The 15554-nt window shown below is 38.7% G+C and overlaps 1 protein-coding gene across 1 annotated transcript; it reads left to right on the top strand.

Moving 5' to 3' along the window:
• Positions 1-3911: 3911 nt before the first annotated feature.
• On the top strand, positions 3912-11802 carry LOC130549922 (E3 SUMO-protein ligase ZBED1-like). Its single transcript, XM_057327272.1, has 2 exons — positions 3912-10886; positions 10998-11802. The coding sequence occupies exons 1-2, from the start codon at positions 10230-10232 to the stop codon at positions 11202-11204; spliced, it is 864 nt and encodes a 287-aa protein (XP_057183255.1). The 5' UTR covers positions 3912-10229; the 3' UTR covers positions 11205-11802.
• Positions 11803-15554: the final 3752 nt, after the last annotated feature.

Raw genomic sequence — 15554 nt, forward strand, 5'->3', positions numbered from 1 at the left:
TTTCTGTCATTTAAAATGCATAAATTTAACAATATGTTGACTTATTATGTGAGCATATAGATTAAAAATTATTATACCAAATCGTAATTTCGTTTTGATATGTTATAGTATTGGGTAAGCTAATTAAAAAGAAAGGCTATAGCCTAATATAAAAGTATAAGAAATACAATGCGCCAAACAGCAACATCTACAGATAGTTGTGTATAATGCCATGGAGCACTCGTATTGTTTTCTGACCAGTAATTAAATATATTTTTCACTGCTCGGCCATGCAAACTGACTTGCATTGAGGTGTATGTTAGAGAGGTCCTCATGTGTCCCAGCGGCTTCGGGTCTAAAACGTTGACAAAATATGCCTTGGGCACAGGTCGTGTCCGATATGGCATCGGGTCTCTGGTAATTTATAATGAATGTGCTTTTACCAATCGCCCCGAAAGACAAATTAATTACATTTTATGGTTAGGTAAACAACAAATATTTGTTACGGCAAACTTTACAAGACATAATTAGGTTAATATACCGTGAGTGATTGACATTTTAGCATTTAATGAACAGACAGCAACTCAAGCAATTAGCGTGTAGTCATACTCGCATGTTCGTGTGTGGCACATTATTGGGAAACGCACACAGCATGCAACAAACGTTTTTATCTTTGTGCTTAAAACCCATCTTACAGCTGTATAGATCCATAATGCCGTGAGGTATCTTGCTTGGCTGCAGGCTGCACAAGACGTTTCGGGTCTAGTCGGGTTCTAAAGAAAGTGCTGACTATTTTTATCTGGTCTATTTTATCTGGCCTGCTCAAGAAGTTCGCTTGGCTAAAATATCAGTTTTTCTGTCTCGTATTAACAAACGAACGTTTCCACAATTCCACAACATCCAGCATTTTCTGAGAGTCTCAAATTAAAACAAGATCATGCAAGGAAAATAAAAAGAATGTTTATTGAGATTGCAGCTACGTCATATAAACAGAAGCACATGGGAGAGAGTACGCGTTAAAATCAGAGCATTTGTCAATAAGCTCCTAGTTGAGATCTCAGTTATTTGACCGCTTCAAACACAATACATGTCCTGTAAATGCTGATGATGCATAATATTTATGTGAACACGATGTGCTGAAGTAAAAAATAACTTAATTCCTTCAAGCCTAAGGAAACCTAAAATTTCTGATGTTCATGATGCATAAGAAGAGATCTATGAGATCAAATAAATTCACTTAATCGAGCAGATGAGTGGACTGTGCTGCAAACATATAAAAAGTATCTGCATTTCTTGCTTTGGTCTTCATCAGAAGCGACTTGCACCACCTGCTGGTGAAGCTGTCGGGCAGCAGGTAGAGATCATGCATTGGCGGAATCGGCGCTCTATTGCTTCTCCTGGGATTCCCGGAGGTGAAACTTTGAATTTCAAGTCGAATTTGAACCACTGAATTTGTGGAAGCGAATTTTTAAACCGAAATTATATGGACTGAAAATTTTCTGTTGAATATTAAAGCTTGTATTTTATAACAAGTTGAATTTTTTAAATGAAATTTAAAAGGTGAATTTTGATTATTTAATTTTTAAACAGTGAAACTATGTGTGAAATGTTTCCATTTGAAAAATTCACAGCTTAAATATGCAACCATGTTGAATTGCAGAACCTTAAAATGTGAGCACTGTTAATACAATGCATCTTTTTTCAGTTAGTGCTATTCAGCGCGTCTTTTTTGCTTCAAACACGTTTGTCTCTATTTTACTTCCATAAATAAGCCCTAAACCAATTAATTACTCAAATTAAATTACTTATTTATCCAAACGTGTAAAAATGGTGTAGTTTTATGGACAAGGAAAGAAAAGAACAGATGAGGAGAAAGTGAAAGTTAAACGAGAGTGTGGTCGGATAACATTTGGATAACGTCCATGTTAAAACATACTTAGCACATAAAAACATCACAGAAGAGATTTACTCAGGTTGTTCTTAATACTACAATAGAATGCATATTGGAGCAACGTATCTACGTGAGAGACATCAACCAATAGGCATTCCATTGGCATAATCATTCTTCACAATGGGAAGTGTGGATGGGCCTGTTATTGCTGAAATTTAACTGAGAAAGCGCATCGCAAAGTCACAAAGCTGTTGTATTCCTTTTAATTGTTTACTTTTATCAGAAGCATATAGCCCTACAAGGTAAAAATGAAAATACATGAAAATAAAAAGCTCTGAATGGGCTGTACTTGAAGAAAATGGAAAGGTTTCATGTGTTGTTTACTTGTACAAAACCCACGTTACGTTGTTAATGCAACCTGTCTCTCATAACTTAAGTTGTTGCGCTTGTCATTGCTTCACATGGCAAATATATGGCCCACACTATGCACGTCAAACGTAAGTTGCCAACCACCCGCCACTGAAAAGGAACAGAAGAAGAATTACATCACATGATCACGTCAATATGGTATACGACGGCCCATTGCATTCATACTACACCCATTCAGGCAAAACAGTAGGTACCCATTTAGCCCTCGTTAAGTAGGTACTTACTGAAATTGAGTACCTACTCATTGAGTATGCCATTTCGGATTCAGCCCCAGTGAATGTGTGCTGTGCTTCATCGCGAAGTCTTGTTTTGCCCCGGCTAACATTTCTGAGCGGTCTTGAGCTCTGTTTTGGATTTATTGTTGTGGACTTGGATTGTTATTTGGATTATGGACCTTTGCTGCCTGCCCTGACCTTTAACTGTTTACCGCCTGTGACCACTGACCATTGCCTGCTATATTCTTACAGTTTACTCTATTATTAAAGCTGCCTATGGATCCTCACACTTCTGTGTCTGAGCCTTCGTTACACATATTCAAGTTTTGCCAACCTGCTCCATACAGTACTGAAGCTTCTGTGGCGGTTTTACAATAGGATGCCTCAGCTCAAGTTCCTGAGAGTTATAAGAGGTTAAGTTATGCTTTGTCTAGTTGCTTCCGGCTTCGCTACTGCTCTGCGATTTGCTCCCTGTTTCTGTACTTTTCTCGGATTTCTGTACTTTTCAAAAGATTTTTACTTCAGCTGATCAGCACAGCATTCAAACAACACCTTTTTTGGTGTACTAAACACTAAAACAAACAAAACAAAAAAGTCTTCAGGTCTGGAATAATACTAGGAAAAATGGGACTTTTGCCTCCCATTACCAGTAGCTTACATTCCGGATACTGGAAAACACAGCTGCCTACATTCAAACAAACACAATGCATTTACTGTTAAATCAATTAAAGAGTACGTTTTTGAGAAATAATTATAAATAAAATAAATGATATCTCTGCCCTTTCCTCACCCTTGTGTCTGGCCAAAAAGTCCCCGAATGGGTGTCATATGAGCTAATTCTAGGCTAGAATGTCTTTTCTCCAAAGTATGACTGCAAATAAAGGCTGGATGCGCTCTCTGAAGGCTAAAGGTGCACTCGTGTCCGGGATGTAAAGCATATATTTTGCTATATATAACTTGCTAAGCGTTACATCAATATCCCGACATCAATATTAAAGGGCGCTTAATGTAGAAAATTGTTTTTAAAGGGGCCGGAGACCAGCAGGTCATTTTCATTTAAAGAGACACACACCAAAACGGCGTGTTTTTTTCTCACAGGCAAAAATTGACATTTAGGGCACAGTTTAATAAAATATCTGTGGTGTAGTTTGAGCTGGAACTTTACAGACACATTTTGTGGACTCCTAATATTTATGTTACATTTTGTGAAGGGCTACATTTGGGGGGCCCTTTAATTCAGACATAAAACAAACATCAATCAGAGATCCACCAGAGTCTGTTTGTCATTATGTTTTATCATCACCTGGTAAAAAATGCTCTGAAAGTGATCCAAACGATATCGTTCTCTCTATCTTTATACTTGTAGTTGTGATGTGAACCCTGCTATAGTGTCCTAAACTAAGAACATTTTTTAAAACTTTATTTTTATAGTTATCAGTCATAGTGTGAACGGCCCTTAACTCGTGTAGTTTACTAATGTTGAATGGAACAAATGGTTTTTGCTGCAGGTAACTGTGTCTTCGTATTTAGAAGGTGAATAAACCGTATAAGCCATTTCCTTTTTTTGTCTCTTCAGGTGGTACAGGGTTGGATGAGGTCTTATCAACAACGACGACCGTTGCTCTCAAAGAACCAAAATGCATGACAATGCAGGTTTGCTGTATTATTTTGCTGTAACAAATTTGTCTCTTTTCTTGTTTTTGTAGTTCTGTCACATAATGATTTATGGCATTGAACAATAAACTGTTTTACTTATGACAGTTTGAAGGGATGAGAAAAGGTTTTCAGCATCTCTGAAATCACAGGATGCTGATGTCGGGCTCATACTGTTCATCTCAGCTCTCTCCTTGCATACGTGGTTCAATATGGTATGACATCTTTTCAGTTGAAGAACATCAACTTTAAAGAACAATCCGTTGACCAAGACTTATGAAGGACTTTTCCACTAATACAATTCTATTTACAATTCTGTATTTATGCTAGTTTTATGTATTCTGCTGATGTTCTGTGCAAGACCACGCTGTCTCATCATAGCTGGACGATCCACTATACAGCCACAACACTTTGGAAACTACACTCTGTTGGACCAGTTCACATGTTTCTGTTGTGGAATTGGTGCACGTTGGCCATTCCATTCTCTTAACACTGGACACACTTATGCTCTGGGAATTTGAGGACACCAGGAAACTGTCTGCATTTATGTTATGCTTTTAACCAAAATTGGATGGTTGCAAAATAGAACATTATTTATTTCCTAATAGGATGTGTAACTGTAAAAAAGTGACGTAACCCAGATTGCACCTACAAATAGTTTTTTATGTAGTGTTCTGTAAGAGGTTGGTTCTTTATGTTTTAGTTCTTGAGACTGAGGGGATTGAGAATCATTGAGATATTGCATACTGTACCTAGTGCCAAGTGACAGTATAGAAAGCAAGTTGAAACCATTTATAAAACGTGCATGTGCACAGATTTGATCTTGGAGTGTGTATGCGCTAAAATCCAGTGCCAGGTTGCACGAAAACCTTTAAGAGAACCCTTAACAAGAAAAAAGAGAAAGGGGTTCACTTACATAATAATTAAGGCTCAGTAAGTTTTCACCCTTAACTACTTAAGTGTTCCCATAAGTGTTGTACGTTGCAAGTCCTTAAGTTATTTTTCTACTTTCAAAAATGAAGGGACCGAAACAGCTTCCTTAAATCTTAAATGCGATGAATGGTATCATGTTCATTAAAGTGGAGGAAAGTAATGACGCTCACTTTCAGAGATAAAATGAGACTAATAACACAATAAAATTTAGAGGGTGTTTTTTCTTTTTGCGTATGTATCTAAAATAACTTTTAACAAACGGTTAAGACCTTTGTTGCAACGCTCTTAAAGAAATAAATCCCTTACCTTTGGGATGTTTTTCGCCTCAGGAAAACCCTCACTTAAGGGCTTTCATGCAGCCGGGCACTGACCCCAAACACCCCACAATCAGATTTATAGCAAATTTAAAACAGTCTTTGACATGGAGGTTTTAAGCAGGCGTACTGTACACACTTGTGGTGGAGTATTGCAAGTAGGCCTGTTGGGAAAGTTAAGCTACAATCACAGCAACAACATTCAAATTAGCAGCAACAATTGCTTCTGTAAGGTCATTGCTGATGTCTTTCCGCCTGGGCACTCAATACTTCAAGCTTCTGTTTTTATAAAGGAACTCACAATCACTGATGATCAATGAATCAAGGGCATTTGATTACCAGTACGGGTGTACTTACTTAGTTTTTCATACATGGCTTCTCCATTTTTACAAATTTTTGTTAAATTATTGCAGCTGGGGTAGGTCTGCTGATGCTCTTAATTATGCACTTTTTTGAATGTTCCTATCAGTATCTTTACAAAATGGGTGACACGTAACACAAATAGTACTTCATAAGTTGTGATCTGTATATTCAGATTGATTGCTAGGCCCAGACGCTTGTGTATTTATTCATTTTGACAGCATTGCATTTAACTGGCAGATTAAAGAGACTGTTATGTCACACACAGGCGACTACAACAGAAATGCAATGAAGCTTCACACTGTGAAATGTTCAAGGCATTCTGAAATTTCAAGGCTCAAACACATCATGGATTAATTTATTGGATGGATGAGACAATCTTTTTAATGATCTGTTCTAGCCTACTTTATACAACTCGAGTTTACTAGAATGTAAAATACAGTTTAGGAATATAAAACAAATAGGAAACAGGACTCAGGATCAGCAACTCTGTAGCTTTATCGTGAAATTGGGCTACTTTTAAACTGATTCCGCGGGTTCAAGGTTTGAAATATATACATTATTGTTGACCTAAATGCATTTATTGATCCAATTTACTCAACCAGATGTATATTCTAACAACAATAAAACTGTGGCGCTATATGATTTGACTGAGTGAGTACATTTATGTCAGGGAGGGGCACTGCATGGTTTTTGTTTCCATGGTAATAGATTGGCAGGTGTTACGACCCTAGGCGTGATCTAGGGGTGTTGGGATGCAACATTTAAAAGAACAAATTACTGCGTGTGTGTGAGAGAGATTGTCACCAACAACGGATACAAAGTTAAAGAATACAAAATAGTGACAAGGTGTTGTAAAAAAGGTGAAAGAAATAATAATAGGGAAAATAATTATAAAAATAGTGTGACTATTTACAATATTTACAGGACACAAAACAAAACACCAGGGGAAAAGGGATGCGAGTGGTGCAAAGGAAAGAACAGAACAGAACAAGAGAACCCATTTTAAAAGCCCTTAAAACTAGCTAATAGGTTGTTGGCACATGACGTCACGTCACCTTGCGAAGTGCAGCTGGAGGGCAGGAAGTGATTTTCTACATAAGAATTCACTATCACTAACTCAAAATACCTGTTTTGCGTAGTTTATGGTTGTTCAAATAGACCAAACCATGAAACCACGAGGCATATTTATTGTGTAGCAAAAGTTGTTGTTCATGAAGGGGGAAAATGCGAGTATTGATGGAAAAATGCTGGAAGACGTGGCATGTGACCCTGAATCTGCAGTCAGGAGGAGCCAAGTCGGGTAATGGGGAGTGTCGGTACACGATCCGGGATGCCTGCACGATCCGTTCACGCATGCGCATAATGACGTAGTAGAAAACGCACAAATGATAATTCTGTTTTGCACCGATTTACGACACTGCACGATCTGTTCCACACTTGCGCACCTTTGTACCGTGACTTTCACTACTGTTCACCTCTGGTCTCATGTCACTCTGTGTGCAAACTATGCGTTCTTTCAAGTCATTTCCATTGTCATTTTGAAATACTTTGTAACGTTTCCCCAGACTTGTTTGTAGTTCTTTCTTCATGTAAGTGCAGATAGTCTAGGCAGAAATGCATGTTACTTATTGTCTTCTGTAAACACCATTGAAGAGATTATTTTCCTCATTTAGATTATATAGATAGATATATTAGCCTATATAGACCCATACTAATACAAAATTACTCAATTTAAAGTTAACTAATATTAGCATCTTTTAATAAAAAAACGACACAAACCGTCTTTGACAATACTCCAGACCTCAGATCGAAACACTGCCATACAGCAATGAATCGCAAAGGGGAGTATGGAGGAAACTGAAGGTTTGCAGTGACTGTGGGATTATTAATCAGCTTTAGCTCAGTTTTATATTTTATGAGTGTTTTTATTAATCATCCAAACCGTGTGCTTTTGTCATGTGCTTGCTATTTTACTCAGTGAAAAGTTACTGTGGCGGGCGGAGTGAGACAGGATAAGTGGGGGTTGGAACCATAAATTTAACTAAGTCAACACACACACACACACACACACAAAGAGTCACACAGAAAATAAATGTTATGAATCAATCCACTGCATTTGTTTTAAGTATAATCATGAGTTGTGATGTGTTTTAATGAATCATAGGATTAAGAAACAACGCTACATAATTAAAAGCATTAGATGATTGAGTGTTTTCTTTTTACTAAAAGAATGTTAAGAATGTTGGTATGTTGTCCGGCCACAAGAAACTGTCTCTATGGAACACTCCCCAAAAAGAAACTGTCTCTAGGGAACACTCCCCAAAAAGAAACTGTCTCTAGGGAACATTCCTCAAAACTAGCGACTGACCACAGGATATAGGGCATGTGTTGTGGGAGATGTTGTTTTGCAGGAACTGACAAAGAAGGGCGAAGTCAGATGGACTGGTTCACGGTGATTGGTTGCTAGGGAGCAATGCTCCACAGAGAGAAAGGAGGAGTCAGAAGATGAGAACGACGTCAAATACTGAATAAATATGTGTGTTTTTTGAATAATCTGGGTTGTTGGCTTTTGAGAGAGTGTGGAGAGTGACTGACAACCCAAAGCTTTGTTACCTTTTTACATCTGATAATAAACTTCTGTTAAATTTTGGAGAACGTCTCCGTGCAAATTTTTGAGCATGCAGGACTGCCTTTTAAGTCCAACATGACATAAAAACTGAGACTTTATTCCACATGTAACCAAAATCGTGTATGTTCATGTAACAAGTCCTTTATTATTTTGGATTGGCAACCACGTAAACACATCGTAATGCATTGCGTAAGCTACATTTAAAAACATCAAAATAGACCTGCCGTGAACTGTTAAGTGAAAAACATAATGTAGCCTACAAAAATATGCCGCCAGTTATGCCGCCTGGCCGTCAAGTGTTTCAGCGCATACGCAGAACGGATCGTGCAGGCATCCCGGATTGTGTACTGACAGGAACTATGAAGTCAATTCAATGCCACATACTGTATATTTGCAAAAGAAAATGAAAAATTGGGCAAAACAAATAAAATTGCAAACAAAAATAATGATTCGCAAAAGAAAAATTAGGTGGCACTGGTTTGACGTGGGGGCGGAGTCAATGGATTGCGGCGTGTATAACGGGTCTGGGCATGCATTCCTCGTTACGTCATCAGTGTGAGTCGCAGACTACGTGCAACAGATCCATCGTCATGGCAGAGCAGAGGAGGCAGATCTTAAGTATGTTTAGGTGATTGTTTTTACAAATTAAACCTGTGTTTTGTTTCTGTTTGTTAACTAAAATGTATATTAACACGTTTGCTCAAGTTAAAGAACTTGGAGATCAATAAATGCGGTGTTTTTGCAGTACAAATGCTGCTAACGTTACATGTATTCTACAGGCCAACAGACAACATAAATGGTAATCAATCTGCCAAAAACAAAGTGGTTATATACACTTTCACTGTATAAAGTGTTATATATTAGGGGTGGAACGGTTCATTCACGGTTCAGGCGTCACGGTCTGGTTCATATACTCTGACGACGAATACAGTCAGTCACAGGCGCCCAGAAGGGGGCGCGCATGATAATGCAACGCTAACTGTCACAACAGGGAAAAGCAGAAGAAGAGATCTGCTATACATCGAAAATAAGAATGGCAAGTTCAGACAGCACGCAAGAGCTCGAAGACCTGCCTGCTTGTTTTAAATCCGTAGTGTGGGAAAGCTTCAGGTTTCCTGTGAAGTACGGCAGTAAAGGAGAGCGAGTCGTCGATAGGACAACGGCGGTGTGTCAGCGTTGTATGGCGGCTGTACGGTAAGTGAGTGGAAATACGACCAATATGCTAACACATATCAGACATCATCCAGATGTGCCAGTCACCGGAGATAGGCAGAAAAAGATTACAGTAGTGCAACAACTAATCCCTGCAGCTTTTAAGCAGCCTTTAGATGTGAGATCAGACAGGACCAAAGCTATTACGGAGGCTATTGGCATATACATTTCATCAGCAATGTGCCCATATTCAGTAGTAGAGGATCCCGGCTTCAAGTATTTATTAAATGTGCTCGAGCCACGTTACACTGTCCCATCTCATGCGCACATAAGGCAGTCCGTGGTCCCTTCTCTATACACACGCACAAGAGCATTGATTGAACACGACTTGTCCACTGCACCCGCTGTTGCATTAACAACAGATGGATGGACCTCCCATGCTATGGAAAGCTATCTCACAGTGACAGCGCACTTCATCAACTCTGAGTGGGAAATGAAAAGCCCAGTGTTACAAACGAGGCCGTGTATGAACAGCACACAAGCACACACCTAGCTGAGAAACTCCAAGAGGCAGTAGCAGAGTGGAAACTTAAGCCTGTTGCAGTGACCATTGACAATGCAAGAAACATTGTTAATGCTGTCAGTGATGCAGGATTGGGTCCAGATATTGGATGTTTTGCCCATACATTGAACCTGGCATCACAGAAAGGAATGGCAGTCAGCCAGGTATCTCGACTGCTGGGAAAAATAAGAAAAACTGTTGGCTTTTTCCACCGCAGTGGCTGCCCATATATTGGAGGCAGAAGCAGAAGATGCTTAACTTGCCAAAACATTGTTTAATACATGACGTGCCCACACGCTGGAACTCCAGCTATGAGATGGTTGAGCGGTATCTTGAACAGATATCTGCTGTTTACTCCACTCTAACAGAAAGAGCCCATAAAAATAAAGATATTGCCAATCTGACTGACCATGAGCTGAGCATCGCAGAGAGTGTGATTGAGATTATGAAGCCTCTGAAGATGGTCACAACAATACTGAGCCCTGAGACAACCCCTTCAGTTTCCATGATCTTACGATTAAATTTTTTTATCTTGGAATCCATGAAACAAAATGATGGAGATACTCCCACTGCCAGGGAAATCAAGCAAGCCATCAGTGAAAATCTGCAAACAAGGTATTCTTCATGCCCTGGTCTTGAGGACTTCCTTCACAAGTGCACTGCACTTGATCCGCATTTCAAGACACTTCCTCACCTTGATCCAGCCTATCAGCAGAGAATCTATGAAGATATCCTCATCACAGAAGTTCTGAGCAGAGCACAACAGGTATGAATAAAACAATTTACCATATTTACAGTTTCTGTCATTACAACATATTAATGTTGTTACAATGTTCACTGAACTCACTAATTAGACTTTTCTGTCATTTTACTGCAGGGTGAGACCAGAGAGACTACAGAGGCCAGTCCATCAACTTCATCAGAGCCCAGTCCATCAACTTCTTCAGAGCCCAGTCCATCAGCAGTGACAGCAGACTCAGAGGTAGCACCTTCCCCTCCACCAAAGAGGTCAGCCATGGCAGAATTTTTGGCCCACTCTTCGAAACTGTTAAAAAGCACCAGCCTGATTTGCAGCAGCAGTTAAAGGATGAAGTGTACGCCTACATGGCAAAGGAGTGCATTTCAATTGATTCCAACCCGCTTGCCTGGTGGAAGGCTCAAGAGTCTCTATATCCAAATCTAGCCAAACTGACAAAGTGTTACCTGGCAATACCTGCAACCTCAGTCCCAAGCGAGAAGGTTTTCTCAACGACAGGTGACATTGTTACCGCCCACGATCTTCACTCACTACTGAAAATGTGGACAAACTGATATTTTTGAAGAAAAACTTGAAAATATAATAGATCTGAAGCCTTTTATTTTTATACTTTAATTATTTTGAAGCATTTTTTGCACTTTGAAGCAAAGTTTATTGGATTTTAAACTTAATGCACATTTCATTTAATGTTTTTCTGTCGTTTTAGGAGAGGGTTGGCTTAACCTTTGAAAGTTTAATATATAGTCTCCTAATTAAAAAGTTTTTCTTTTTATTATTATATTTATTTTGTACTTTCATATCACAAGAAGCTTTTCAGTTCTGTAGCTGATTGTGACCAAACACTACCGCCTGTTCAAAATAAACAGAAAAAAGCAAGCACTGGGGATTTGTTGCTTATTCCTGTTGTACCGAACCTGTATCGAACCGTGACCCCAAAACCGAGGTACGTACCGAACCGTGACTTCTGTGTACCATTCCACCCCTACTATATATATTTACCTGTTGTATTAGCATAGTTGTAGTACGTATACCATGGTTAAACTATGGCTACTGTAGTAAAACCATGGTAAATGGGTCGTATAACTAAACATTTTAATGCGCATATAAGGAGTTAATAATTCTGTTGTTTTTCCTTTGTTTTGGCTACAGGTGTTGTGCTCTGGAAGAAATGCAATGAAACATCCAAGGCTCAACTCACACGATCATTCTGTTTGATCATTTACATACACTGGATTCTTAATCATGTTACTTGGACAATCAATGACTGTTTTTGTTTTGTGGTTGTTCAAATTAAGTACCTTGTTTGTCCTCAGCTGTTAACTGCCCGCTGATCTTCAGAAAAGTCATCCAGTTCTTGCACATTCTTTGCTTTACCAGCATCATATTATGATATATGGCTCAGCAAATCTGTTTATTTATATTGTTAATAAAACACTGTTCATTGTTGAACACTGTGACTGTTCATACTCTGCAGACACATTTGGGAAAATGCATAATAGTAAACTCAAACCTCTAAGATAAATATACCTCTTCCTGATAAACCAAAGAAACTCTTCTTTATTTACGGCTATACAAACGATTATAACCACAATAATTTTGTAAAGTCAAATTAACTGTAATATAGTCAGATAAACATTTAAACTAAAGCATGTCATCCAACTGTATTTTGTTCCATTTGTGCAAAATAGCAGAGTAGGCTTTCAGCCTTATGTTCTAATAATTTAAGCCTTTTCTAACAGTGACTGTATGATGTTAAGAACCTTAAGAAACTTATACACAACTATTGCAAAAGATACAAACATTCACTGATGCTCAATCAGGTAACATGATACAGTATTCGAATCCAGTGTATGTAAATGTTAAATGATCACAGAATGATTGTGTGAGTTGAGCCTTGGATGTTTCATTGCATTTCTTCCAGAGCACCTGTAGCCAAAACAGGAAATTCAACAGAATTATTGACTCCTTATATGTGCATTAAAATGTTTACACAAAGGTACACAAATGATGTAACCTTTCTAACCAAGATACTTAGTGTAATATCAAAGCCATGTAAAGTGTCTTTTGTCTGAACAGAGGCATCTGCATATGAGACACAGAGTAAAGAGCAAATAACACAGTTCATATAAACATGCACACAACAATGCCAAGGATGTGCATTGAGTACAGAGAATCAGCAAGTTAAAGCAAGTCATATTTTATAAGTCTAGTGAGTGAAGTTATACGACCCATTTACCATGGTTTTACTACAGGAGCCATAGTTTAACCATGGTATATGTACTACAACTATGCTAATACAACAGGTAAATATATATAGCATATTATACAGTGAAAGTGTAATAACCACTTTGTTTTTGGCAGAATGATTACCACTTGCGTTGTCTGTTGGCCTGTAGAATAACGTTACATGTAAGTGAGCAGCCATTCATACTGCTTAAAAAAACACCGCATTTATTGATCTCTAGGTTCTTTAACTTGAGCAAACGTGTTAATATACATTTTAGTTAACAAACAGAAACAAAACAAAACACAGGTCTAATTTGTAAAACAATCACCTAAACATACTTAAGATCTATGGAAGGCCGTTTGATCAAAAATGTCTTTAGACCTAACGTGTACAGACGTTAGACGCGTGGACGCGTTATTGCGCCTAAAGACGTAATTTCGTCTACAGACGTTAGACGCGTGTACGCGTAATTGCGTGTAGACGCGTAAACCTTAGCGGCTCCGTTGTCAAAATAAGAGTCACATCCAGCAATGCAGACCCTACTGATATTTTATCTTTGCTACTTTTTTTTGTTGGCTGTTATACTTATTTTATTAAAACATGGAAATGATACGCTTAATTTTATGATTAAATCAATAATCATTAAATGATTAATATGCAAATTTGTCCTATGGTGTGACAGCAAAAATGTAGGAAAACCAAGAACGAAGATAAATCTCTCTTATGCTATTTTATATGATAAAATCCCTGTTATGTTATTTTATATGATAAACATAAATATTAATAATATAAAATAATATAAAACTAACAAATTTATTCGTCAACTACCAATATCCTGTGCTGTGATCCAAAAATAAAATGTTAAATATAACAGGGCTGCGTTTCCCGATAATGTTGTCTCTTAGCTATGAAGACTCTGAAGTTACACCTTAACTCAAGTTATTCCTTTTCTAGGCGTATAGCCTACTTCCTAAACTATACCCATAAGAGGTTACTTTCTTACGTCCCACGTTACCAGGTGCTTTCCATGGTGGTGGTGCTGAATAAATATTGATCGTTCGACAATCAATTATTCACTCTATTCACTCTATACAAGTACTGCTTTACTGCGTTATGTGAGGTAGCGGCGTTCTTTATAAAATAAGCACTTTAGAAATAGTTGAAGTTGCATTTATTAGGACTCATAGGATAAAAATAAACCAAATTGCAAACTAAATCCAACCATCGATATGATTTAATTTTGAAATGAGTGTGAGAACCCGCAATCTCATGTCCAAATGTATCAACCCCGCTACACTAACTGGCAGTATGGTCATATCAAAGGATCTCAAACTTTGGGTCGGAGGGTCACGCAAAGCCACTTGCTGTTGCGATGCATTAAAAAAGTTTATTCCAGTAACTTACAATTACTTGTAAAACTAATTTATTCATTGTCGATTGATTTTCTCTCTCGCTCTCTCTGTACTTGAATGCTGTATGTTTCAGGATAAATTAAGAAGGTTAACCACAGGTACAGTGGGTCGAGGATCAGGCAGACACGCACAGAGAACATCAGACTCAGAATATAAGATGCACAGAAAATAAAACACAAGTAAAATCCAAGACTCACAGTCAGCTACTAGGCAATGTTGTCACGAATTGTGGTGTGAAGAACCCAAATGCAGGCAGGCAGTAAGGGGTTAACAAGAAATATTTATTTTTACACAAAACACGCAAAACAAAAACCCACAGTGGGGAACAAAACACGATAATAAATGGAGGAACTAAACAGGCACAAACTCACTAACCTAAAATACAAAGACTAAGGAAAACACTGGAAAAACTACAATAAACTAACAGACACTAAACTCACAGAACAGGAACACACAGCACTAGGCACGGAATCAAGACGAACAGGCATGAATACAATACACTGTACAATCCACAAGCACAGGACAAAGAAACAACTCTCAACTCAACTTTATTTATATAGCGCTTTTACAATATTCATTGTTACAAAGCAGCTGTACATGAGACACATTGACTACAAGCAAAACAATCAAAGTTGTACCTGCAAAAACAAGAAAAGGTTGAAAACACAGAAGACAGACACACCCACACACAAAACACTCCACACACACAACACGCACACGCACCAACACACACAGACACAGAGACACACACACACACGGGGGGCTTGACGCCGGCTGGAAGGCCGGCTGGAAAGGGCTTGACGCCGGCTGGAAGGCCGGCTGGAAAGGGCTTGACGCCGGCTGGAAGGCCGGCTGGAAAGGGCTTGACGCCGGCTGGAAGGCCGGCTGGAAAGGGCTTGACGCCGGCTGGAAGGCCGGCTGGAAAGGGCTGGGAGCTGGCTGGAAGGCCGGCTGGAAAGGGCTGGGAGCTGGCTGGAAGGCCGGCTGGAAAGGGCTTGACGCCGGCTGGAACACCGGACTGAACGCCGGCTGGATCAC

This window comes from Triplophysa rosa, unplaced genomic scaffold (assembly GCF_024868665.1).
Source record: "Triplophysa rosa unplaced genomic scaffold, Trosa_1v2 scaffold1_ERROPOS16897594, whole genome shotgun sequence".
Lineage (NCBI taxonomy): Eukaryota > Metazoa > Chordata > Actinopteri > Cypriniformes > Nemacheilidae > Triplophysa > Triplophysa rosa.